General features: G+C 48.5%; 1 protein-coding gene across 2 annotated transcripts; it reads right to left on the minus strand.

Moving 5' to 3' along the window:
* Positions 1-93: 93 nt before the first annotated feature.
* Positions 94-27,968, minus strand: LOC144946646 (cytosolic non-specific dipeptidase-like). 2 transcript variants are annotated; one of them, XM_078875702.1, is made up of 12 exons: positions 27,760-27,968; positions 24,195-24,323; positions 21,363-21,506; positions 20,159-20,321; positions 16,268-16,356; positions 14,198-14,398; positions 12,295-12,379; positions 10,957-11,117; positions 9,897-10,061; positions 7,997-8,138; positions 6,615-6,762; positions 94-367 (listed from the first exon to the last, which is right to left on the minus strand). In XM_078875702.1, exons 1-12 carry the CDS (start codon positions 27,832-27,834, stop codon positions 130-132), a joined length of 1,740 nt encoding a protein of 579 aa, XP_078731828.1. In that variant the 5' UTR covers positions 27,835-27,968; the 3' UTR covers positions 94-129. The 2 variants fall into 2 exon arrangements, with proteins under 2 accessions (XP_078731828.1, XP_078731829.1); XM_078875703.1 differs by lacking the exon at positions 94-367 and adding an exon at positions 2,171-4,804 and having other exon boundaries at positions 27,760-27,966.

Raw genomic sequence — 27,968 nt, forward strand, 5'->3', positions numbered from 1 at the left:
GGTGGGGGGTGGGGGGTGGTGATGGTGGGGGGGGGTGGTGGTGGGGGGGGTGGTGATGGTGGGTGGGTGGTGGTGGTGGTGGGTGGGTGGTGATGGTGGGTGGGTGGCGATGGTGGGTGGGTGGGGGCTTCACTCTCCAGCCCTCCGCGCCACCTGCAGCCCCAGCAGCAGCACGCAGCACAGCACGGCCGCTTCGGCGGAGGTCGTGGACCTGGCGGTGCCCCCGTTGGGCTCCGAGCTCCGGGCGCCCCCCAGCGAGTTGGAGCCCGCGGCGCCGGCTCCGGCAACGGCGGCGGCGGCAGCGGGGAGCTGGGACACCTCGTGCAGGAAGGCGGCGAACAGCTTGATGCCGTTGATGTAGTTCGCCCTGCGTTGTGTTGGGGCGGGGGGGGGCACAGCGGCGCTCGGCTGTTAAAGCGTCACGATTTGGGTTTTTTGTGGGTCGGTGTGGGGGCACGGGGGGTGGGGTGGATGGGAGGGGGTGGGTGGGTAGACGAGGGGGGTGGGGGGGTAGACGGGGGGAGTGGGGTGGGGTACACGGGGGGGAGTGGGGGGTAGACGGGGGGGAGTGGGGGGGATACACGGGGGGATGTGGGGGGGGAGTCGGGTGGGGTAGACTGAGGGGGAGTTGGGGGGAGTAGACGGGGGGTAGTGGGGTGGGGTAGAGGGGTGGGAGTGGGTGGGAGTGGGGGTAGACGGGGGGGGGGTACACGATGGGGAGTGGGGAGGATAGATCGGTGGGGGGGGGTCAATGGAAGGGGTGGCGGGATAGGTGGGGACAAATGCAAATTTCTCTTTAGACTTCAAGAATATATTAAAATATCCTCCACATGATCACAGCTAAGCTTAAGCACTGGGGCCCTCTGCTGGCTGGTGACCGCAGTCCTATGACTCGTGGGAATGGCTCTGAGCTCATTGCCGTGCAACGACTTAACACAGTGAATGGGGCAAATCAATGGGATGAGCTTGGAGAGACACCCAATCTGGAGGGAGTGGCATCACACGAATCCTTGCAAAACACGATCCCGCAGTGAGCTGTGATATCCGCAGAAGAGGCTTTCTCCCGGAATCATCGCACCCATGGGTTACCGTGTGGGTTAGACGAGTATGAGCCTATACGGGTCTCTATGTGAGACTATGGGTCTCCATGTGAGTCTGTGGGTCTTTGTGCGAGTCTATGGGGTTCTCTATGTGAGCTTTAGAGAATCGAGCTAACCTCACACCATGGGTCTCTGTGTTAGTCTATGGGTGTCTATGCGATCCTGTGGGTCTGTGTGAGATTCTATATGGGTGTCTATGTCAGTCTGCGTAGGTCTTTGTGCGAGTCTACGGGGTCTCTATGTGAGTCTTAATGAATCTAGCTAGCCTCGCACCATGGGTCTCTGTGTTAGTCTATGGATCTCTATGCATGGGGCAAATCTTCACTGGTTATCACCATTGAAACCACGAACGGCCAAATCGATCAATTTGACATTGTGCGAATGGAGTAATCAAATGTTATTGAAATATAATCAGCCTCTCTCCCTGTCTCTTGAGTTCTCTACCCATGGACAGGCTCCATGGTTGAAGCTCCTTCCATCCCAGCTCAGCCCAGTCCCTCACCATCACCTCGCTGCGACACGCACCGCACTTGAGCCTTTGTGAGCCACGGGGAGTGAAGAAATGGGCAAGCTGGCTTCCCCTTGACTCCCTCAATGGCGTTGTTTGTAGGTGACACCACCACCAGATGCAGGTTAACGTCATAGCCGGGACGTGATGCATAATTGACTCCCGAAGCATGTGATGTTATGGCACCAAGGGACAACCGATGCAGTCTTTTCATCCTCTCTGGTTCTTTCAGTAAAGTCACGTGGATAGAAAACATAATAAAAGAACACGACACTTCGGTCGCAACACAAGTGTCCGTCATCAGGTGACGCTTGTTTTGCGACCGAAACGTCGTGTTCTTTTGTTCTTTTTTCTATCTACGTGACTTTGCCGAAAGAACCAAATTGTATGGATTTCTTCAGCCACGAAAGCTTCAAATCAAGATTCAGTCTTTTCATATTTCACTTAAATTAATCGAGCTGAATTTGTTGCGGTTTCAGGCAATATGATCTGCAATTGCTCATGGAAGTTATAATGCTTTACGCAGCAATAAAGATAGAGAAATACAGCCGTATGCATTTGCTCGTAGTTTATTTTCTAATGGCTTTAATGTCCACAGCACATACAAATTAACATGACTCGACTCGATCCATGGCTTGCTTCAGCGAGTCCCAACCAAACAGCACCGTCACGGCATATACGGTATGACGCACATCATCATCATCATCATCGTCACGATCCATGGGCAGATAGCCTGTAGGTCCATAATAGAAGTTTTGGGGTTATATAAATGTGTCGTTAAAACCCGCCACCACCCGACACAGCCAACTAGTAAGGGTTGTCACGTAAACAGAACGTGGCCAATTCGTCACTAGTACAGCACACCGGTGTGTTGGAGAGCCAAGCCACAACATTTACAAACTGATTCCGACGTTTCGCCAGTAATTACAACTAACCACACATTTAAATTTTTACGCGATCTAACCCAAAAACCTCTATCATGGATGGTCGCGAAAGCCTCCTACGTGTTAAACTGGCGTGTAGGTGTCTACCGTACAATTTGTTTCCACTTTCCTCTCTCTTGTGCCAATATGCTCAAGTAGTGGGCACATATTTCTCGCACCAATCTCTCATGTCGTCGCAAAAGCCATTCCCTCTCTGCATGACGTACAGGCGGAGAAAATGATTCGATTGCACAGAAGCACGCGCCCTCTTGAGATCAAATGCAAGCCTCATTTCGCTCAAAGAATTACCACTGCCGCCTGCTGACTCACACGAGCGCTGCTCACAAACCTGTCAACCCCTTATCAGCGCCCTCCTTATTACAGACCAATTCAAACCTTGTTGGGTCACCCCGTGCCCCTTATAATCTCAACGTTCATCCTCAAAAGTCCCATCGCAAGCGAGAAACGAACAAATAGGCAAAAAAAGTTTTGCCCATATTGAAACGGCTGTACGCCATATGGACCTGACAACTCAATGTCCCTGTACAAGAATACGGAGTAAACCGTATGGGTTGACAGGAATATACCCAGCGTGCGAACGGCAGTGTGCTTGGTGGGAACCCGCGTTGCTGCACGAGACAGATCTTTTAATCGCAACCTTCTATGAGATTCCCAACCTCTATGCATCTGAATTTTCTATTTTAAATAGTGCAATAGATTATATTATCTCGAAGGGAGTGGTGGTAAAGTGAATCGCGCACTGAACTACAAGCCCGATGACCCAAATTACATTCCCGGCCATGGCTAATATCAGCGGTGAGTAGTATCTGAACAAGTGCTGGGCTTTCCTCACTTCACTAACCCACATTGACCGGTGTTAGGGGTCAAGTAGAGTCAAACAACACCTATGGCCCCCCAGGATGTAGTAGAGAGGCCCTCATCCAGCAGTGGATTGACACAGGAGGCTGTACTCTCGCACGTTTCTCATTTGAAGGTAATCCAAGCTTTGGTAGGTTCATCGCAGCACACGCAGCGTGCAATTAGTTGTGTAATTGTACAGAATTTCGTCGAAATGAATGGCATGGTTGTGAACTAAAAACGGGGGGCACTCGTTTTCTCACCGACGGCCCATCACTTTACCGACGTCAGCAATAAAGTCTTCACACCATGGTCATAACGTAACGGGCCGAAATCACGTTGGCAATAAAACATAGTCATCTCTCGATTGTCCGTGGGCATGCTACCCGGGTTTCTGATTAACCGCGCTTATTAAAAAAACTAATAAAATGTATTCATGCAGGTGCCGGTGCAATCATGAGCTGCTCATAACTCGATGAGGGTCAGTGGCTCGGGGCCCACGTGACCTCAGACCAGGGCCGGATCGTCGCATTGCTGGGGCTCTAAACCACCGCAAGCTTAAGAGAATCTCATCAAGGAATGGCTCTAAATTTTTTTCATATTGGAATAAATATAACTCCTTTATTTTTCAACCAATTATATAAAACTTGAAACTTTGAATTATTTTTAGTTTTTGGTGTTTTCCGTATTTGGAGGCCCCACGTAACATGAGGCCCTAAGCCGTGGCTTACTTAGCTAAGGCCTAAACCCGGCCCTGCCTCAGGAATTCCGCGAGGAAACATAAGTGTGATTTTAACAATTCAAGAACAGTGCTCTCTGCAACACCGTGCAAAATAACATCCTCGTCCTAAGTCTTCGCTCCCATTCCACGTGGGGTATTGATGCACACGCATAAAAAGCCGAATACACTTTTATTTATTTTTTATCTTGTATCCTTTTGTTTTATCTGGGTCAACCGACTCGACCATTACCCAGGATAATCGAGAGCTGACTTAATTGGTAGTATTTATTTTAATAAAAATGTGCCAATATATTTTGGAATTAACGCCAAAGCTACTTTACCGCCCACGTACGGTGTGAAAGAAGTTTAACATACATACATACTGATCATTCTTACCAAAATCAAGTGGTTTCATTTCCAGCTTCCACACGGCATTTGGAAGCGTTACCGAATTGTTCTTGTCAAATAGATACGACAGCAAAAATCACCTGCTAAAAATTGCAAATTATCCTCCCTATCCTTGAGAACGCTCGTGTGATCTCGTCTTTAGATTTCGTAGTTAATTGCCCTGTGCAATTACTGAGTGGGCGGCACATCCGAATTCCCAACATCCTTTGCAGCTGGCTCCCGCGGAAGCTGTTCCACCTCATGCAGGAAAGCGGCAAACACTTTGATCCCATTGATGAAGTTTATCCTGCATTGAGACAAACAACAAAGCGGTGCACTACATCAAGCTGGCTAGCCATGCATGCCGCGAGCACTCACTCAATCACTCTGCCCAGTCAGTCACTTGGCTTAAAGGCGTCCTGATTTGGTCGGAACAGTCCCCTGGTGGTTTCAGAAAAAGTTGTCCGAGTGTATCCTGTAAACATTTGCGAAAAGTGGAATACAGGGAGTCCTCTACTGACGCATGAGGTAGGTTCCAGAGTTTAACACGTAGGCTTTCGCGACCAATATTATTCATAATAAATGTTTTTGGGTTAGATCGCATTATTTATTAATGTGTCGTAACCCTCCACCACCCGACACGGCCAATCAGGGCAATTCGCCCGATGATGCTGGATGCAATAACCAGCGAAACGTCATACTCAAAAATTGTAAATGTTGTGGTTTCACTCTTCAACACACCGGTGGGCTAAAGTAGTGAACTATTTGTCTTTTGTCAACGTGCTGATTGGCCATGTCGGGTGGTGGAGGGTTACAACACATTTATAAATAACGCGATCTAACCAAAAAACGTTTATTATGAATAAGTTCCAGAGGTCTGTTCGTAAGTCGATTTGTTCGCAAGTCCAACTTTACTCCTGTCTATTTAAAACGTGTTGTACGGCGTGTACACTAAACACGGGGAATGGCTTTAAAAGTTGTATAATCTCCTTTAGATGTAGATGCTCCTGGTTCTTCGGGTTCTGCATATGTAGATGCCACTGGTTCTTCAGGTGCTACATATGTAGATGCCACCACCGCCATCTACTGTGCGGCGGTTGAACTTACGACTCTCGATTCGAACAGGCAACTGAACACATGGACGGGTTTGTTCGTATCTCTGAAAATTCGTAAGTCGAATGTTCGTAAGTAGAGGAGTCCCTGTATTTTTCCGACGGCCTTATGCCCAACTCATAATATGGGCAAAGGAGGGTGGAGCTACCTGAGAAATGGGAGGGACTATCTGAGTCAGAATCAGAATATGTATTTATCCTGGAGAAATCCGATAAGCTATGTCCAGTAGGGGCAGGTAGGAAGTTTACAACAGCAAACAATGACAGGAGTGCAACGAACAGGGATGGTCACCAAATCACTCCAAAATAAATACGGAAAATAGATGAAGTATATAAGTTCAAATTGCATAAGTATACCAATCCCCAAGGCTGGGCAAGGCAGAAAAACAACAGCAAGAGCAGTCCCAGACCACACCAAGGCAACACGCAGTCCCTCCATAAAATTGCACATAAAAATTAACTATGAATCCATGGGTAAGGATGAAAGTTACAAATCACATTTGCAAACGCAGTTGTATCCAACACTAGTCTTCTAGTTCAACATATATATATACATATTTTAAAGTAAGATTTAGGACATTAAGGGTGCAAACAACGTTGTTCCAAAAACGTTGGTGCTTCAACGGAAAAGTCTCTGTCACCTTTGACTATGAGTGGTGGGCGGAGATACCTGAACAGTAGGCGGGGTAGCTCCTCCCACTTCCTGAACAGTGGGCGGTGTCGCTTCTCCCACTAAGTAGTAGGCGGGGTTGGTAGAAGAGTGGGCAGGGCCTATGAGCAGTGGCAGGGGCCAATATCAGAGAGGCCGTTCACTGTGTGGGCGGGGCTAGTGGCCGAGCGGGCGTGGCTACGTATAAGCAGGCGGGGCTGAAAGAGGGAGTGGGTGCTAGCTAGGTCACCACGTGTCCCGATTGAACCTCCCAGAAATCTGGTCCCTTTAAACTTGAGCCGGGCGGTCCGAAAGCGAGTCAGTAAATCGACGGCGTCGCGCCGCACGCTGCTCACCTGTCGACCTTCTCGTTCTGCGAGTGCGGGGCGTCGTCTGCGCCGCCAATGGGCAGCAGCACGACTCCCTTGCCGACCACCCTCTCCAGGTCTGCCACGATCGGGATGGTGGCGCCCTCGCGGATAAGGTCGGGTTCACGCCCGTACACTTGCGTTCCGGAACAGCAAATAAAAAAAATATTCAACACAATTTTTTTTATTAATCAACAAGGAGTCTTGTGCACTAAACCGCACAAGCAAGTTCTCACTGAAGTGGCCGTTCGATTTCTATCGGTCGTCCGTTATCGTTTTGAGATGTAGTCAAAATGTGGGCAGTGACCACTCGTACTGTATTACTTCTCATGGACGAGTCACAAGAATGTGCCTGATCTCGCCAGATCTTGGAAGCTAAGTTCAGCATGATTGAGTTTGGACGGTGCTTGGATGGGCAATGACTACGCGTAAAACAGGTGCTGTAGACTGTTGCACAGAGAAATTGTCAGAAAAGGGCAGTGCAGTGCAGTCCAAATTGTAATGTACAGGAAAACCTTGGATTGCGAGCATAATTCGTTCCGGAAACTTGTTTGTAATCCAAAGCACTCGTATATCAAAGCACTCGTATATCAAAGCACTCGTATATCAGTTGTGATCACGTGACGCTCGGCAGACAAAGCGTATACACGTACTACTCGTATTGCAAGACCTCGCTCGTTTATCAAATTAATATTTATTTAACATTTTTGCTCGTCTTGCAAAACACTCGCAGACCAAGTTACTCGCAATCCAAGGTTTTACTGTATTATGTCCCAACGCCTATGCCTCCTGCCTTCACCCACCCACACTTACCGGCGCGGTGATGTACGGTCAACTAACACCCACGAACCGGACAGCGTGAATGCCGCGGTGGCGAGATGCTAACTCCCTTGCCTTGTATACAGGAGGTCGTGGGTTCGACCCCAATCCTGACACCTGTATTTTTGGAGTTTGCATGTTTTTCCCCGTGGTCGTGTGGAATTTTATCTGGGACCTCCTCCGGTCTTTCCCTCCACATTTATAATCGACATCCATTTAGAGTATTTACCTGCTATACATTTCCACGTGATAAGCCACTTTGTTGAGCTATCATTTGTGGCCAGGTCGCTTCTGAAAAAGAGTTATCTAGCTCAGTGGGCCTTACCATGTAAAATAAGAAAATATTTTATGTTAATTTTTATTATTTTATTATTTCCCTTCTACGTGACGTTACCGAAAGAACCAAGAAGATGAATCCCTGCAGTCACGAAAGCTTTAAATCGAAATTAAAAATAGTTTATAGTGGGGGAGGTCCTCACCCAGCAGTGGACTGACAAAAGGGCGGCAGTTTGTACTGTGGCAGCCGGTACCGCCAACTCTGTGGCACCCACCTGCTTGAAAGGCCCTGCGGCCAGCCGTGTAGAGTGGGTCGGTGACGTTGGCCACCCAGGGCTTGGCCTTAACCTCGGTCCACACCCGCAGCTTGTTGGGGCTTTTGCGGCGGGCGAAAACGGCCTCCAGATGGCGCCGCACCTGTCCAGAGATGCGGAAAAGCAGCGGGGAGCGCAAGGGTGAGCAGAGTTTCCAGAACCTCCATTCCTCGTGACACGCCACCAGTGACAGACTGGGACAAAATAAATCGGCCCAGGCATTTGTAAACACACGTGGCGCCAAATTGCCGTACAGGTCTCATTGGCCCATTTGGGCTGGGTTCGAAAACCACAAATGGGCCCCGTGGGGAAGAATCTTTGGAGCTGCCGAATATATGGGGGCTTAATGCTGACTGAGAGCGTAAATAAACAATGAAGTGTACACATTAGAGGTAATAAATTATAATACAATAAAATGTTACTCTGATCACATTTTCCATTGACACACACACAGGCCGGCCCATCAGCCCTCGGAATGGACCGGCCCACCGGGCATTTGCCCAGATTGCTGCCCTATGGCCCAGTCCGTGCCTGCTCACCACAGTGCCGTCATTGCTAAGTTTACCACTTCAACAACAATATTTGGTAGGCTTCACCACGCCGGTGGGCGTTGGTTGAAATTTTGTCCCGGTTCAACCTAGCTTTCACCTCGTTCTCAACCCACAATGCTTACGAGCAGCAAGCGACGCCAACGACGGAAGGAGCGAGGAGGAGGAGCCTGTTCACTTTGTGTGAGCAGGGATAGTAGCGGAGTGAGGCCGTGTATATTTAAAGTGGACAGGGCTGATATATTTAATTTTTATTTTACCAGGTTAAAGTCCATTGAGCTATTTAGCTCTTTTTCAGATGCGACCTGGCCACAAATGATACCCAACGAAGTAGCTCATCATGTGGAAAAATATAGCATCCAAATACTCTAAATGCACGTTTGTAAATGTGGACGGAAAAACCGGAGGACCCGGAGAAAAATCCACGTGACCATGGGGAGAGAGAGACGTGCAAACTCCAAATAAGTCACGTAGGTAAAAAATGAAATAAAAACTAATAAAAATAAAATAATAAAATCACGACGTTTCGGAGGCAACACAAGTCTCCGTCATCAGGTAGGACCGTCACAGCCAGATCTGCTGTATCAAGTGAAACGTTGTAGCTCGAGGATAAAAAATTAACCCGTACAAACAAAGTTTTTCACTATAAATCCTTTATATGCGTGGCATCGGGGCGGCTAGAGTCCTCTCGTCCTCTGGCTTGAGATGGCTGCCCCCTATGGGTCAGATGATTTTCTGGCAGCATTAAACAATTGGTAATTAAATATTTAAAAAAATTCCCTAAACAGTGTAAAATTTAGGAAATTTTTTTTCACGAAAATAAATTGTAACAATAGAGCATTTACTACGTGTGCAAATTCTGTGGGTAACAAAAAAAATGATATGCTATTGTACAAAGAATACCGAGGCAGTAATTAAGTATAACCCGTAAAAACAAAGTTTTTCACTATAAATCCTTTATATACGTGGCGGCTAGAGTCCTCTCGTCCTCTGGCTTGAGATGGCTGCCACCTATGGGTCAGATGATTGCATTGCACCATTAAGCAATTGGTAATTAAATATAATATTTTTGTCCTAAAAAGTGTAAAATTTTGGAAATATTTTTTCACGAACATTAATTGTCACGCACAACGAGTCTGTGTGCAAAATGTCAGCTCGATTGGATCACGGGAAGTGGGTTAAAAAACGACCGAAAGATTTGCACGGTCCTAAGCAAGCAAGCGAACTTAATATAAAGGATTTAAAAAGAGACGGCGCAAGGCTGTCCCACCGCTCCCCCCCCCATCCCCGCAGCCACAACGCCGATGACTCGCCTGGTCCTCCACGACGTCTGGGTCCATGTTGGGCACGATGCGGATGGAGAACTTGCCGAGCACGCGGCGGGGAATGACGGTCTTCAGGCCCGGGTCGGCGAATGCCCCCTCGATCCCGTGCAGCGAGAGAGCCGGGTAGCGCCAGCGGTGCATCAGGATTTTGTCCTGCCCGATGAAATTTAATGGAGGATCAGCAGGTTTATTTATTTATTTAGCGAACACATCTTTTTTTTTTGCACGCGACTGTCATACGGTTAGAGCACCAGATATGCAATAAAATGATGAAATGTCTGTACATGTTTGTCGGTGTTTTATATTGTGAGTGGACGTTAGCCCCCGTAGCCACAGAGCCATGTGACAGCCTCCTCTTGCGGCACGTGCAGGGCAACAACATAAGCAGTGGTAGCTCGTTATTGGCAGGCCCGATGAGTGAACCAGTAGAAAGGAAAAATTATTTTTATATATTTCGATTTAAAACTTTCTCGACTGCAGGGATTCATCTTCTTGGTTCTTTCGGTAAAGTCACGTAGAAGGGAAATAATAAAATAATAAAAATGTAACATAATAAAATAATTCTCACGACGTTTCGGCCACAACGCAAGCAGCCGTCCTCAGGTGAAGAACAGGTCTGTCGGGAAGACAGCGTCTTCCCTTCTACGTGACTTTACCGAAAGAACCAAGAAGATCTTTTTATATAGTTAACTGCTAACTATAAAGATCACATAATACTAACATGCTCCCCCTCCCTTCTCCTACTCCCACTTCCCTCTTACCCTCCCACCTCCCTCCCACCCCTGCAGCTTCGGTCCCAGACAAATACATTTACCTCCAGGTCGTTGCTGGGAGGAAGAGAATTGGCAGCTACCCGACCGACGATCATCAGACTGATAATTATTCAAGCAATCGGATAACAGTAAAATAATGGGATGGCATCAACGTTGGCGAGGCCTTCATCCAAGTAGTGGGATAGACCAAAGATGAAGTAGATTATGATGACGATGACGACGACAATAATCGGCACGGTAAGATAATTAGGGCGTCGGGTCCCGGCGGGCCTTGCCTTGGTGGGGTAGAGCAAGGCCGGTGCCTCAATCTCCTTGCGAAATTCCTCGGGGTCAAAGTGGATGTTCTTGTAGATCTCCTCCTCTTCCTTCGTGAGCGGCGCCACCGAGTCATAGAGCCCCGGCACCGCAATGTTCCCGGCGCTGCTCTCGAGGCTGCCTGCAGCCGGAAGATCAATCAGAAGGGAGGAGAACCCTGACAAAACCTGTCGATCAATGAGTGGCTGGGTGGGTGACTGGGTCAGTGGCAGTGGCATAGAGTGGTTAGCATGGGCCCTCTGGTGCGTGAGCCCCCCCCCCGCCCCCGCACCCCCCCCCCCGGTGCAGTTGCACTGCCTGCACACTTGATAGCTACATCACTGGTCAGTGGGTGAGTGAGTGGTTAGGTCAGTGAGTTTGTGTGCGTGGCCTTCACAGGTGCTCGCGAACAGCACTTGCCCCATAATAAAGGTTTTTGGGTTAGATCGCGTTATTTATAAATGTGTCGTAACCTTCCACCACCCGACATGGCCAATCAGAAAAAAAAGTGTCACGTTGACAAAAGACAAATAGTTCACTGTTTTAGCCCATCCGTTTTGTTGAAGAGTGAATCCACAACATTTACATTTTTTGAGAACGACGTTTCGCTGGTAATTACATCCAGCATCATCGGGCAATTGGTCGCGGAAGCCTACGTGTTAAGTACTTGCCCCAACTGTCTGTTAAGGCTATATGGGGGATATTTGTCTTTGAGTAGTGAGTGATTGAAGGATGGCTGGTTAAGTGAGTGGGAGTATGAGTGAGAGTGATGGTTTGAATCTGAGTGAGTGACTGGGTGTTGTGGGTGGGTAAATAGGTGTGTGAGTGATTACATGAGTGGTTAGGTGAGAGTGAGTGGATAGGTGAGTGAGAATGTGAGTGAGTGAGGGCAAGAATGAGAGTTGTAATTATTGAGTGAATGTGGGTGTCGATTGAAAGCTTTCGTGACTGCAGGGATTCATCTTCTTGGTTCTTTCGGTAAAGTCACGTAGAAGGGAAACAATAAAATAATAATAAAAAACATTTTTAGCTTATTTTATTATTTCCCTTCTACGTGACTTTACCGAAAGAACCAAGAAGATGAATGTGGGTGGGTTGACGTATGAGTGAGTTGTGAATGATTGAGTGAGTGGTTGCATGCGTGAGTGGCTTTGATGAGTGAGAGTGTGACTGAGTGAGATCAGGAGTGAGGCCTTTTGAGCTGTTGAGCGAGTTGCGGGCGGGTTTGATTCGCGAGCGGTTTGCGAGTGAATGATTGCACGATCGAGTGGTGGGATGAGTGATTGCGCTGGGGGTGGCGGGGCGGGGGAGGCGGCTACTCATTAAAGCGATGAGATCCCCCAGGGCCTCGTGGACAGAGCCTCCGTACGTCCCCGAGTGCAAGTCCTTGTTCGTCCCCGTCACCTGTGCGAGGGCCGCAGTGAAGAAACCACGAGGAGGTGTGCCGTGAGAAAAGGGAGCCGTGAGAAGGAGGAGGCTGACTTCTCACGGGCGACTGAAGCCCGACGTTTCGACGCCTCGACCTCCGACAGGACCATTGGAACCTCATTTGCCAGTAAAAATATGATAATTGGTTTTTTACCCTTCTATCTGGCAACAAAACTGACACCTTTTTTTACAAGGAGTCATGTTTACATAGACCACAATACCTGCAGTCATAATGCAAACAAAATACATAACTCTGATAATGTAATGGTAGGTTTTTACCCTTTTAACTGGTACAAAACTGACACCTTTATTCAAGGCATCATGTTTGCAATGACCACAACACAAGTAGTCAATAAAACAAAAAAAGAAAAAAACAATGATAATGTATGCACTGTCCTTGAAGTTGATTGGTCCACACCCAAGACAGCTTTCCTTAGAGAATATTCTCACATGGGTTGGACCAGATGACGCCAAAAGGCGCACAACTCAAAGACAATGCACCATCAGAGTATGAGAGCTCGGGGCAAGCATCTACACTATGGGAACCTCATTTGCCAGTAAAAATATGATGATTGGTTTTTACCCTTCTATCTGGCAACAAAACTGACACCTTTTTTACGAGGAGTCATGTTTGCATAGACCACATTACCTGCAGTCATAATGCAAACAAAAAATATAACTCTGATAATGTATGCACTGTCCTTAAAGTTGATTGGTCAACACCCGAGACAGCTTTCCTTAGAGCCTAGTCTCACATGGTGTTGGACCAGATGACGCCAAAAGGCGCATCCGACAGGACGTCTGCGAAAAATAGCTTTGTAGCTCGTTGGATTTCTCCCAGGATAAACGAAGATTCTGATTGCGTGCTAATGTTGTTATACGCAATCAGACACAGGAGGAGCACATCTATGCGCACAGCCTGAAGTAATGTATGCAACGTCCTTACTGAGAACCCTTATATAATATCGCTATGTGGTCAATCTAATGGGAGATATGGGCCTCCTCATGCCGTACGGGCCATTTAACTTTACTTCAGTACGCTGGTTAGTGCGGCTTGGTGAAGACAGGGTACATCGACAAGGAAGGTGAACAAACTAAACACAACAATAACTGCTTTTTGTGTTTTTGATTTGAAGCTTTCGTGACTGCAGGGATTCATATTCTTGGTTCTTTCGGTAAAGTCACGTAGAAGGGAAATAATAAAATAATAAAAATATAAAAAATCTAATTCTCACGACGTTTCGACAGCAACACAAGCAATCATCATCAGGTGTGAAATCCACAGCAATAAAATTTTCTCCACAGCAAGAACATTTTCTTGCAAGAAAATTTTCTTGTTGTGGATTTCACACCTGCGGTTTTGTTTGGGGACATTCTTTCCTGCCACCCCTCCACCCCTATCCCTCTGCTCCCCCCCCCTCCCAAATATATGCCAAGTTCCCGAACGTCGCCCCTACGTTAGTAGGGCAGTGAGCCCAATCGCTCATCCATTTTTTTATTGTTATCTTTTATTTTTATTATTTTTTATTTTCACCTACGTGACTTTACCGAAAGAACCAAAGAGTATGGATCCTTGCAGTCACGAAAACTTCAAATCTAGAATACCTTTCCCCTATCCCGTGGGCACGTGTCCTCGGGGGCTAATCGTCCGCGCAACATCTGCACCCCTTCCCCCCGTCGCTCGTGCTTTGTACCGGGCTCTTATAAACAACAAAATTTAAAATATATACACACAGGTACACAACATGCCGAGTGTCAGGCTGGCCACGTGACCGTTCGCCCGGGCGCTCTCACCTCCGCGAAGAAGTAGCAGTTCCCGCGGAGGCCGTAGGAGAGTGCGGGCACCCCGACGCTCAGCCACTCGCTGTCGGACACGCACATGTGCTCCACGTCGCGCAGGAAGGTGTGACGGCGCCGCGCCAGCAGCTCCGCCAGCCCTGTGGAGCCCACCTCCTCCAGGCTCTCAAACACCAGGCGCAGGTTCACGGGCAGCGGCTGGTCGTGGTGGTCGTGGTGGTCGTGGTCGTGGTAGTGGTGGTAGTCGTGGTCGTGGTGGTCGTGGTCGTGGTGGTCGTGGTGGTGGTGGTCGTGGTCGTGGTGGTGGTGGTGGTCGTGGTCGTGGTGGTCGTGGTCGTGGTGGTCGTGGTGGTCGTGGTCGTGGTGGTCGTGGTGGTCGTGGTGGTGGTGGTGGTGGTCGTGGTGGTCGTGGTGGTCGTGGTCGTGGTGGTCGTGGTGGTCGTGGTGGTGGTGGTGGTGGTGGTGGTGGTCGTGGTGGTCGTGGTGGTCGTGGTGGTGGTGGTGGTGGTGGTGGTGGTCGTGGTGGTCGTAGTGGTCGTGGTCGTGGTGGTGGTGGTCGTGGTCGTGGTGGTGGTGGTGGTGGTGGTCGTGGTCGTGGTGGTCGTGGTGGTCGTGGTGGTGGTGGTCAGGAGGAGGAGAAGCAACAAGAAAGGGAGCGGGGAGGCACAGGAGCACGATGGCGCGAGCTCGGGTGAGACTGCGAGTGTTTTTGAAAACCATTGTTTATCTTCTTGATTCTTTCGGTAAAGTCACGTAGAATGGAAATAATAAAATAACACAATAAAATAATTCTCACGACGTTTCGGCCACAACGCAAGTATCCGTCCTCAGTTGGAGAACAGGTCTGTCGAGGAGACAGAGTCTGAATAACTCTGTCTCCTGAATGACTCTGTCTCCTCGACAGACCTCGACAGACCTGTTCTCCACCTGAGGACGGCTACTTGCGTTGTGGCCGAAACGTCGTGAGAATTATTTTATTATGTTTTATTTTTATTATTTTATTATTTCCATTCTACGTGACTTTACCGAAAGAACCAAGAAGATGAATCCCTGCAGTCACGAAAGCTTTAAATCGAAATTTAACCATTGTTTATTTTACCGGGAGCAGTAGAGACAAACTGAGCTGTGTAGCTCTTTTGTTCAGGAGCGACCTGCAGGCCCCACGGTGGGTTATCGCGTGTACATTTATAGCAGCCAAATACTCTGAAACGCACCTGCGATTATCACGGTCGGCTGCGTACGGTGCGAAAGAAGTTCAACGTACATCCGTACAATTCTAAGTATGTAGGGAAAAACCGGAAGACCCGGAGAAAAATCTACGCAACCACGGGGAAAACATGCAAACTCCCAAATGTACAGCAGGTGTCAGGGTCGGGATCGAACCCACGGCCTCCTGCACACCAGGCGAGGTAGTCAACATCTCACCACCGCGACGCTGTATGGTGCGGTGACACCAGCCGAGCGGTGGCACATTCGCCGCTCGTTGCGGAGGGTTCGCAGTGTCAGCCCGGCGGCCGCCTCCGATGTGATTGCCGCGATGGGTGTACTGAGCGTAAAGGTAACGTGTCGTCTGCTTCACAGTGAAAAGTTATAAAGATCTCAGTGACGTCATTCGGAGAATATTAAGTCCGTGTGTGTGCGTGCTGGCATCACGGTCCAAATCTTCCAACGCACACCAGCACTCGGTCACGTGGCTGTCTGATGATGATGATGATGACGAGTCTTCTTGGTTCTTTCGGTAAAGTCACGTAGAAGGGAAATAATCAAATAATAAAATAAAACATAATAAAATTCTCACGAGGTTTCGGCCACAACGCAAGCAGCCGTCCTCAGGTGAAGCACAGGGCTGTCGAAAAGACAGCGTCCGAATGATGACGAGGTTGTGTGTGCATCTGCGTGTACGTATGTTTGCGCATATACGGTCGGTGCTGCTCTACGCCATTGACTCCGGTGATCCAGGTTCGAACCCTGGCCAAGTCCCTCAGCTTGCATCCCGTGTTGCAGCTTTAGGGCCGTTTAGAACTCGTGATGGGGAGACATCAGCATGGCCAATGGGAGCCATCTCACCTGCCCGATGCTACGGAACGCCTCGATGCTGTTGAGCCAAGCGAGGACCGGCGTCTTGTTGTCAGACACCCCACGTCCATAGAGTTTACCTGCGAAAAGGCGGCACGGCGCACCTTAGCTGCAGACCAAATACAGTGCAGTAACCCGGTTTACATCGGGGATGCCTTCCTGAAACGATGTAAATTGAAGCAATTTTACAGGGTAGGTGGTGGAGTTGGAACAGTTTTGAACAGTTTCTTTAGAATTGCCCTGTGAGCTAAGTGTTCGTGAATCGGGTTTCATCAACAAAACAGAAAAACTGTCAAATTAAAAACACAACTTTTGCAACAGGTCGCATAAAAAATATAAATACAATAAATACAGCAATGAAAACAGTCAACAAATAAAAGTAAAATATATTACTTAATTATAAATTAAATATTTAACTAAACTTAACATTAAGATTCGAGAAACACATTGCAAAATAGTGCATCCAGAGTGAGGAATGAGATTCCATAAAAATATTGCAATACGAGTAACAGAAACGCCTTTGGTCAAATCATTTTCCCGTGTGAGAGGCCACGGATAACGAGAAGGGACCGGACCATGCTGTCAGGCGACGCGAGTGTGCGGGTTGTGGCGACGCAGATCGGGTGGTGGTGTCAGTAATGAAGTTACGACGGATCCACTTAAGTCACCGGGTCCGCAGCGCCGGCACGCCGACTCACTGTGCCGCTACTCCACCCTGATCGTGAAATAAAATAGAAAATCGGTGCCGTCTCATCACCGCCGCCACCATCATCCTCAATCTAATCTTAGATGAGGGCTTCTCTGAGCCATCACTCTTTCTCACATTCCTGCAATGCAATAGCGAGGAGCTGCACGCGAGCCTGATTTCATCGCTCCGTCTCCACGGTGGGTCATTTCTGTTCCCTCTCCTTTGGCTGCCATTCTGTCGTTAGTCTCGACCAGTGTCCTTCAACCCTTCCCGGCTCCGTGTGCTGTCCCTTCTTCAACCCTGCGTATCTTCTTGGTTCTTTCGGTAAAGTCACGTAGAATGGAAATAATAAAATAATAATAAATAAAACATACTTAGATTATTGTATTATTTTATTGACTTTACCGAAAGAACCAAGAAGATGAATCCCTGCAGTCACGAAAGCTTTACATCGAAACCCTGCGTATGTTCTCTCATCCACCTGCTCCTCTTTAACTCTCTCTCTCTCGATGTGAATCGTCCCCAAGTGGGATCACACGTACAGCGATCCCTCGTCGACAGCACTTGGGGTTATGTTTCCCGTAAAAGGCCGCGGCTGTCCAGAAATTGCTGCACCGGCATCTGGCGTTGTAGCCTGGCAGGACCCCTGCTGAAAAATAATAAGAGTCTTGAGACTCAGCGAGGCTTTGCCGGGTGTAAAATTAAAAAAAAGTCAACTTTTCTGATGAATACGTCACGGCGGGTAGTTTACCGATTGATGTCTTTTTGCCATCTTCGGGGTCAATACCAAATGTCTGATTCCGCGCGAGGACTCTGGTGACCCCCCCTCCCGCCCCCCCAACCGCGTCGTCCAATAGGAATCAGCGGCACCAAGTCTGGCACGTGTGTGCCGGTGCATGTCCACCACATGCTCCTCCGCTCCGCTGGTAAAGCGAGACGTCCCCCCCCGCCACCCCCACGCCTCAACGCAGTTTGCACTTCGTGGTAATGTATTTATAACCGCCCTCAATAAATATAGAGCGAGCAGACGTGACGAAGGGCCAGGCTGAGGGTTTGGCAAGGTTCTGGCTGCCCACGCCCCACGGTGCCCACATTCCTCTCTTCGAGCTCGGGGCCAACCCGGACCGCACGTGGACTGGTGCCAAACTGCTGAGTGCAGCTTCCTTGTAAGGGGGGGGTGGGGGGGGGTGGGATTCGTTCGCGTGTTCGCCCCCCACCACCACCTCCGTAGGTGGGCAAAAGGTGCGGCAATGCCATCGCTCGCTCGCTCGCTCCACCCACTGGGGGGTAAAAGAACAAAAGCTTCGTAGCTCATCGGAATTCCTGCAGTACAAATCAATATTCTGATGTGGCGTTGCGCAGTACAACGCTCCATTTGCACGTGTGTTCCATTTTACATTTTGTTTGCACCGGACGTAGCCACCCGTACAAATCTGTAGGTGCGGGGAAGGACAACAAACTTGACACGCAAAAAGCAGTTATTTGTGTGTTTAGTTTGTTGTCCTTCCTTGTCCCCTGTCTTCACGAAGCCGCACTAACCAGCGAGCTGAAGTGTAGTTAAATTACCCCACATGGCCCGCACAGCATGGCAAGGCCTTCATCTAGCAGTGGATTGACCGCAGAGAGACATTATGTAGGGCTTCTCAGTAAGGACTTGTGTATACATTACATGAGGCTGTTCTGCACAGATGTGCTCCCACGTTCCATTGTGTTTAACATATATCCTGGAGAAATCTGATGAGCTATGAAGCCCTTTGTTTTTCACGGATGACTCCCATTAAAACAGGAGCTCTGGGGAGTTCCCCTCATGAGGAAACGAGAGCCCACTATTCCACGATGACCAGGCGACTTTGAAAGAGGTTGGGTGGAGGCACCCACAATATTAATTGGCAGCGTACCCATTCATACCGCCCGATGGACACAGGCAGAGAGGGAGGGGAGGTAATTGGAGAAACTCACACCATCGTTTCAACTGCCACGCCGGAGGCGACAATCAGACCGGCGGAACCTCTCGATTGCAACGTCCGGTGTGCTAACCATCACATCCTACAGGCATCAGATGCGCCTGCCTTAGCGGGAGAAGTTGAGCGCGTTTCTCTCAAGGTGGAGAATCTGTTCAAACTAAAAACTAAAACAATGTTTTGGTATTTTGCCGGGTAAAGGCCCACTTGAGCTTCATAGCTCAAATTTTTCAAAAGCCACCTGGCTATCACAAATGATAGCTCAACGAAGTGGTTTACCATGTGGAAATGTAAAGCAGTCGATACTATAAACACGTGATGTTGATTCTAAATGTGAAGGGCAAACCGGAGAAAAATCCACACGACCGCAGGGAGAACATTCAAACTCCAAATAAACAGGAGTTACGGTCGGGATCGAACCCACGACCTCCTGTATGCCAGGCGTGATACTTAACATTTCGCCACAGTGGCGCCCCTTAAAGTATTTTAATGCCCTCGATAGCATTCTTTTTTCTTTCTGCAATGATATTGTACCAACCGCTTATCATATTTCTATTCTTAGGTCTTCTAATTCAGCAACGCTGGCCTTAACCTTGGCGTCAAAGTCAACGGTACAATATGCAACGAAAGTGCCAGCGTGTTATGTAACCCGGACTGAATTGCAATTATTGACAAGACTGAAAACTGCGAGAAACCAGTTTCTGGGACAATGATTAAGCCTATGACTAAATCATCTGGAAGGTGCCCAATCCCATCAGATGTCAGAAGCTAAGAAGGCTTGAGCCTGGATAGTGCTTGGACGGGCGTCCACCGTGCAAGCAATCGCTACTGCAGGCTTCTGTGGAGCTACTTTGTCATCGGGGGGGCAGTTCAGAAAATTGCAGTGTTGTACTGTACTTCCATGCTCCCACGTGTATGCTCCCTGGCCTTCACCGACCTGCACTGGGCAGCGTGGTGAAGGTTGGACAAATAACCCGCATGGCTTGGGGGGCCCTCACCCAACAATAGATTAGCAAAACGGCTCTGCATGTGCACATATTTGAGAGTGAATGACATTCTATAATTTAGACCCCCTTACAATAAAACAGAATGCTGGTCCGCCCGTTCCCGAAGACGTGCGCGTACGCCGTCGGAAACGGAAAGAAAAATCTGGCGACGCGCACGCTGTGCGTACGTACGTCATTGGTACGCGTGTGTACGTCGTCGGAACAGGAAAGGGTTAGCGAGACGCACCGTCCTTCTCGGTGAGCACGTAGGGGTCGCTGTCCCAGCCGTCGTCCATGCGGGCCGGCTGCACGTCGAGGTGCCCGTACGCCATGACCGTCGGCTTGGTGGGGTCGTCTCCGAAGGTGCCGAGCACAACGGGTGGCAGCTGCACCACCTCCCCGTCCGGTGTCTGGGACCAGAAGGAGGAGCATGAGTTGGCGTGGGGTGGATCGCGATACACGGCGGCGGTGGTGGCGCCTGGCGTGTGGGTTCGGTCCTGACCCTGCCGCTCTGTATATTTTGCAGTTTGCATGTTCTTCACGTGGTCGCGTGGATTTGTTTGCCACGTTTTCCCTTCCCACATTTATAAACATGTGTTGGGAGTATTTGGCTGCTATACATTTCTACGTTATAAACCACTTCGTTGAGCTATCATTTGTGGCCAGGTCGCTTATGAAAAAGGCCTTATCTGGTAAAGAAAAATTATAAACATGTTTTTACCCATAATGCTCCACAACAATGGATAAGTTTGTACACTATATTTTTTTGTGTTGAATTGCGGGGCCCCCATCGTTTATATGGAATGTGCTTTGCCAATAACGTCTTGCAACCCAGCAGCAATTGTTTGATCAAGCCTCACTTTGCTGGTGAGGCCCAGCAGAAGTTTGAAACGGGTGTCAGAGTTTGATTTACTTAAATAAATACAGATGGATAATATTCGTTTGAATAGCCTACAGGCCAAGAGACTAATCACCTGTTTTCTTTATACAGTGATAACCCGGTTTACATTGGGGATGCGTTCCTGAAAGGTGCGACAACGAATATCTAAACGACGTCGATCAAAGCGGTTTACATGGTAGGTGGTGGAGGCGAAAGCTGGGACGACGGATATGAGACAGGACGGATGATGCTGTCAGCGACGATTGGCATGGTTGTCTTTGTACGGTGCGAAAGCAGTTTAACGTACATACGTAAGTGTGGCTTGACAGGACGGAAATCGGGTCGCGGAATTCATAAAGCGACGACGTACTTGCGAAACGACGTCAAAAGGCAGAAGACGTAAATCGGGCTATTACTGTAGGTACGTTTTCGTATCACCGCTGAAGTACAGTACAACATTCAGACCGGCCAAGCTCGTCCGCAAGCGAGAGCTGGCGCTGGTTACCGTGTGGTTGCCGTGTGGTTGCCGTGTGGTTACCGTGTGGTTGCCGTGTGGTTACCGTGTGGTTACCGTGTGGTTGCCGACGCCCGCCAGCTCAGCGACCCCTCCGAGGGACCGCACTCGCTCGGCCGCCATCTCCGCCATGCGGATCATGTCGGGCCGGCGCTCGGCGAAGGCCGACACGCTCTGCACCGCCACCCACTCGCGCAGCTCCTGCACGGGCATCAGGCACGACGGGGGGGGGCGCACTGTGTGAGCAGCTGACACGTGACCAGGGCTGCCACCATTTACTACGGTGTCCTTCGCTAGTTTTCACTTTCACCGAGAAGACATCGTCACTATGAGAACTCCTTTACCAGTGGCAAAATATAGTGATGGGTTTTTACCCTTTCAACTGGTACAAAAAACTGACACCTTTATACAAGGCATCATGTTTGCAATAACCACAACACAAGCAGTCAAAATGCTAACAAAAAGAAACAACTCTGATGATGATAATGATATGCACTGTCCTTGAAGTTGATTGGTCCACACCCGAGACAGCTTTTCTTAGAGCCTAGTCTCCATTAAATGCTTACCCCGAGCTCTCAATACTCTGATAGTGCGCTGTTTTTGAGTTGTACGCCTTTTGGCGTCATCTGGTCCAACACCAATGGAGACTAGGCTCTAAGAAAAGCTGTCTCGGGTGTGGACCAATCAACTTCAAGGACAGTGCATATCATTATCAGAGTTGTTTCTTTTTGTTTGCATTTTGACTGCTTGTGTTGTGGTTATTGCAAACATGATGCCTTGTATAAAGGTGTCAGTTTTTGTACCAGTTGAAAGGGTAACAACCTATCACAAGCCATCGTCAGTTCGAGGGCCGCCGCGCATTTGAAACCATTAAGGTTTGACCGCAGCACGACGATGACGGGGGGGGGGGGGTGTTTTCCCTATTTGTGTATTGTCGGGGGGCTGCACTGAAGGCCAACAGGGGTCAGGGGTCAGGGTAGAGGAAGAGGTCAGGGGTGACACACACACGCACGCACACACATCAGTCACCTTCGTCACTGCAAAGAGACCCTTGCAGCGAGCGACAGATTTGATTGAGCTCGCAAAAAATGAGAAGTACAGCGCTAACAAGTCCAAACGATTCCCCTCTGGTGTCCGATTAGTGTGGCCAAGATGCTTGCAGCGACGACGGATAAATATCGTTTGGAAGTGATGGGCCTCGTGTGACCACGGCTCTTGTGAAATTAAGCCGTGGGCCATACCACCGTCTGTGAGCCGTAAGCCTTCCCCAGTCATGCTTTATGGTATTAGAGGAGACAAATTTTACCGCTGCTCCTCCGGATCGAGAGCAGCCAGTTGGAGGTAGTTCGGGCACCTGGTAAAGGATGCCCCCCGATAGACTCCCCCTGAAACTCTACCGAGCAGCAGCAACAGCAGCAACGTCCCACTGGGCGGAGTCCCCGGGGCCGGCCCAGGACACGCTGCTGCTGCTGCTGGTGGGACTGTGTCGCTCGGCTGGCCTGGGAATGCCTGGGAATTCCCCAGGAAGAGCTAGAGTCTGTGTATAGTAGTGTGTAGTGTAGTGTATAGTAGTGTAGTGTGTAGTGTAGTGTATAGTAGTGTAGTGTATAATAGTGTAGTGTGTAGTAGTGTATAGTAGTGTAGTGTGTAGTGTATAGTGTAGTGTATTGTAGTGTAGTGTATAGTGCAAGTGTGTAGTGTATTGTGTAGTGTATAGTGTAGTGTATAGTAGTGTAGTGTATAATAGTGTATTGTGTAGTGTAGTGTATAGTGTAGTGTATAGTAGTGTAGTGTATAATAGTGCCGTGTGTAGTAGTGTATAATAGTATAGTGTAGTGTATAGTAGTGTAGTGTATAGTAGTGTAGTGTATAGTGTAGTGTATAGTAGTGTAGTGCTGGAGTCTGTCGCCAGGGAAAGGAAGGTCTGGACTGCCACTACTCAACACGCTTCAGCCGCGACCCTCACCAGGACCAGCGGACTGGGAAACGAACGGATACATTTTACCCCTCATTGATATTTTAACCACTCCTGAACTGCGCAACTCAAAGTTCAGGTTACTCATTGTTTTACTGCTTGGCATAGAGTAGCTAAACGTAGCCGATATGATTTATAAATGCTGAGTGGGAGAAAGCATGTATTTTAACCTTGACTTTGCAGCAAACAAACGTGGTTTATTATGATAAGTACCTTTGCAGATCATGAAATATTAACGTGAGATTACGAAATAACGACGAAATCTAAACAACACAGACACAGACAAACCTAAGGCTTATAGACGATCACAGCTCATACGCAAACACAGGTCCCATAGATGAACAGGATACACATGACCCATAGACTAACATATGACTTTAGATGAAAATAGCACCCGCACCTCCAGTTAACAAGGTTGGCTACGTACGGTGCAGAAGAAGTTCAACATGCATACGTAAAATTTAAAATAGAAAACATAGACTTATCTAGGACCCATAGACCATCGATTTACACAGGGCCCATAAACCTGTATAGCATCCAATAGACCAACATAGGACATAGAGACCTACTTGGTGCCTATCGACCCACACAGCATCCATAGACTAATATGGTCCATTGGACCCGTACACTATCATGGCTCAATCCTAACATAGCACCTCTCAATTAAAATAGGATCCATAGACGAATATAGCAGCACCCATAGACATCGGACTTACAAAGGGTCCATAGACTTGAATAACCTCCAGGAGACCAACACAGCACACGGAACTTACAAAGTGTCCGTGGGCTTTACACTCCATTCAAAATTCTACACGGATGACCCAACGTCCTGTCGGCTGGAGCGAGAGCCAACAGCAGACTTTTGTCCTGGTGGTCTCCTCTTCACGCAGCCGTTGCCACTGCGCGCCTCTCACCTGCACGTACTGCTCTTGCGTGGCATCGACGTGCTTGAAGAGCTTAGCCATGTACGACTCGGAGGAGGTGGCTCGGAGCGGCAGGGCCATCACGGCGATCAGCAGACAGATGCCGAGGCGTGTCTGCCACTGGGGAGCGGAACAAACGGGGTCAGGAGAAAATCGTCACGCATCAGCGTTGTCCTCCTCTCAAGCAATTCATTAGCAGTAACAGAAGCTGACCGAAACTAGATGTGAAGTTTTCGTGACTGCAGGGATCCATACTCTTTGGTTCTTTCGGTAGAGTCACGTAGGTATAAAATAAATTAAATGACGACGTTTCGGGCGCGACACAAGCGTCCGTCATCAGGTGGGACAACCACAGCAAGAAACAATTTCTGGAGTGGGAATCGAACCCGTGTCGCCGTGTTCATAGCGCTGCAATTGTTTCTTGCTGTGGTTGTCCCACCTGATGACGGACGCTTGTGTTGCGCCCGAAACGTCGTGATTTCATTTATTTTATTTTATACCCACGTGACTTTACCGAAAGAACCAAAAAAGCTGACCGGTAGCTTTCAGAGCAACATGTGTTTTTTTTATATTAGTGAAAAGTCATTTTAGCCTGGTTTGTGTCTCCAAATTTTGAGCAATTTTTTGGCCAATTTAGCCAATTTTTTTTCGGGTAAGTGCCTAACAGCAACACCTATTTATGCTCAAGTTTGGTTCATATTGGATCATATTTCCGAGCATTAATGTGCACAGACACCCAACCCCGCTACCCCCCTCCTCTCCCCGTTTCGGATGAATGGACAGAAACAGATAAAGCACGAACAGTTTCAAACTAAGTTGGAAAGCATTTACAAATGCAGACGGGATCGTTAACATGGCAGGTCAGGTTGAGATTGCCTCGCCTTGTCTGACTGGCTGGCTGTGTGAACTATTGATGTAATCGATGGATGCATCGATTCATCGATGGCCTTTGCTGCCCGAGCTCCCAATACGTGCACGGGTTCATGTTTTGTAAGAATCTCCTGGACTCCTTCAGCCAACTCACGAGCCACCATGAAATCTGATGGACGTCATCCTCGAAACCCGAGGAACTGCCGACATCGACGATGGTATGTCATGGGTTTCGTGCATTTCCCACCAGCCACTAGATGCCGCTAGATTCACCGCTAAATATACAATAGTTATTTCTTAATCTGATTGAAACCATAGCTTGCCAACAGTGAGGGTTGGGGGGAGGGAGATTGTAAGATCCCTTATTGTAGCCCATCAGCCTATAAGCATTACAGACAATGATTTCCAACGGCACTTGTTCCATCAAAGAAGCACTGGACCGGTTTCCACTACCCCAATACTCATCAGCAGTATGTAGCCTGCTGAATGAATTGCTGCTGGCTTTCCTGATGTTTAGGCAATAGCTCTACATGGACATGGTGGGGCCCATTCAGCACAGTCGAACAACATTGTACAACGTTTTATTATGGGTCACTGCGGTGGATTTGTTGGTAACAAATCGGCATAAAAAGGCAATTGCCTGACCGATTTTGATTTCTCGAACAATTTTAAAGTTCACAAACGACCAGAGGTGTGGACTCGAGTCATGTGACTTGGACTCGAGTCAGACTCGAGTCATGAATTTGATGACTTGCGACTCGACTTGGACTTGCATAACAATGACTTTGTCCCACCTATGAGATGTGGACTCGAGTCATGTGACTTGGACTCGAGTCAGACTCGAGTCATGAATTTGATGACTTGCGACTCGACTTGGACTTGCATAACAATGACTTTGTCCCACCTCTGCAAACGACCACCTGTAGCTTAATGCGGCTTGCATTAATGTAAATGTATTTCGGTTACTGTAAGACGCGCAGATTTTACGAATGTATCCATGACTAATTGGACAATGTGCTGGCTAGCGGCTGACAGTGGGTACATCGGGCGGGCAATATGCTGTAATATTCAATCTCTGTGCTCTTAAGCAGCACCGAACATGGGGTCACGGAAAAGGTGTGGAGCCCCCTGAGTGTTTAGAAAAAAAACAGCAAAGAGACCTTCTCAGATTCCCCCTCCTTCATGGATAAACATTTAGTTGTAAACAGATCATATTTCGTTTACCAAGAAATGTAAGTAACGCTGCCAGAACGGCATCTAAATGCTCAGTCACAGTGCATGGACCCTGTACCAGGGTTTCTGTAACTGTTAGGCCCTGGCCAGTGGATGTGGTTAATTGTCCTCATTAAGAATGATCTCCATTTCAAAGTAAATTGGTTTTTTATCACTGCGCACGTCCATCAACCGCATGGCTTTAAAAATAAGAACAGCCCGCTATAGTGTGCGTGGCTGGTTGTGTGAACTCGCATTCACACGCAGGATACATTGCACATTTCTGAACCCTAAGGATGTACATTTTAAAGTATTTTTAGAACCGCCTCCAGTACTCACTACCAAGACTGTCTCCCATCCGAGCTCTTCGTAAAATACCGTATGCACTGGCGGAGCGAGTGGAGTGGGATGGCACGTGCCCCCCCCCCCCCCCCAATGATCCGATCGAAATCTCTAATTTCGATCGGATCATTGGGGTTTATTAGTAATAATTAGTAATACATCGGCATTTTGCGACCCCCACTGCCACTGTGTAGCATATTATTACGTGCCAGAGACTCTATGAGATGATAGGACAATAGTCTGAGTCCATAATTGGCAATAAGTGACGGCAAAGCGGTTATAAGTGACTCACAGAATTGTGCGCAGTTGAGTATAGAGTACACTACTTCCCTGAAGGCATTAACACCTTCAGCAAGCGCGATGCCGATCACACAACGCGGTTCGAATTCGACCCTCGATCGATGGCTGCGCCATCGCCGCACACGCGTCGAATAAAAATCAAGGGACAAGTCCGTACTTACTAACAACTATCATTTTTCATTGCTGGAGGGGTTGCCCCTCCTACCTGAAAATCCTGGCTTCGTCATTGACCGTATGTGATCATTCGTGATCATTAATCACTGCTGGTGACAATGTAGGTGCAGACTCAGTTTAAGTTTTCAGTTTAATTTCTTTGGTATAGCCCTGTGAGCCATTCGGCTCTTGAATCGGGTGCAACCGCAACAAACAAAAGACAAAAACATGAACAAGAAAACATCTTAAAGTGACTAAGTAAGCTTGGCGAGTTGTGGCTCCGTAACCCGCTTGGCCTCTTGTTGCCCAGATACCCTCCTTGAAGGCGGTCACCGAAATAAATATTTAGCGCACGAACCGACGAGGGTGAACACCCTTCCAACCCAAGAGGAACCCATCGCTCGACACGACCTCATTCTGGGGTCACGGCGTGACCGTCTTGCGGGGGAGGGGTTGATGAAGAAGCCAAAAGCCCTTTAAGCGACACAGCCTCAAAAGTGAAAGACGGGCAAGGCGAGCTTGCGCGTCAGTCGGTGAATTTTGTGCCTCTATCGCCAAAAAACAAATTAATGAATCGGACCGGCATCCCGCGCGCCTCGCTGTGATGACATTTTTTTTTTTACAAAACGACCACTGGAAAATTGTTGACATTTTAAAACCTCGGCTTCCTAAAAGGTACCTTCTGCGTGGCCGGTTCTCCGTCCATCGCGGCAGACGATCCGGCTTCTCTTGTGCGTGGGTTCAGCGGGCGCATTGGCTCCGGGCGCTACTGTGAATCTGCCGGCCCCCGTCCGGGCGCGTAAACAGATATTCGCTGGGCTCTGTGGTCATTGCCAGATGTGTCCTTGATCCGCCCACTCTTTCCTCCACTACTTGCCTTCGGCTTGT

Source organism: Lampetra fluviatilis, chromosome 42 (genome assembly GCF_964198595.1).
Source record: "Lampetra fluviatilis chromosome 42, kcLamFluv1.1, whole genome shotgun sequence".
Lineage (NCBI taxonomy): Eukaryota > Metazoa > Chordata > Hyperoartia > Petromyzontiformes > Petromyzontidae > Lampetra > Lampetra fluviatilis.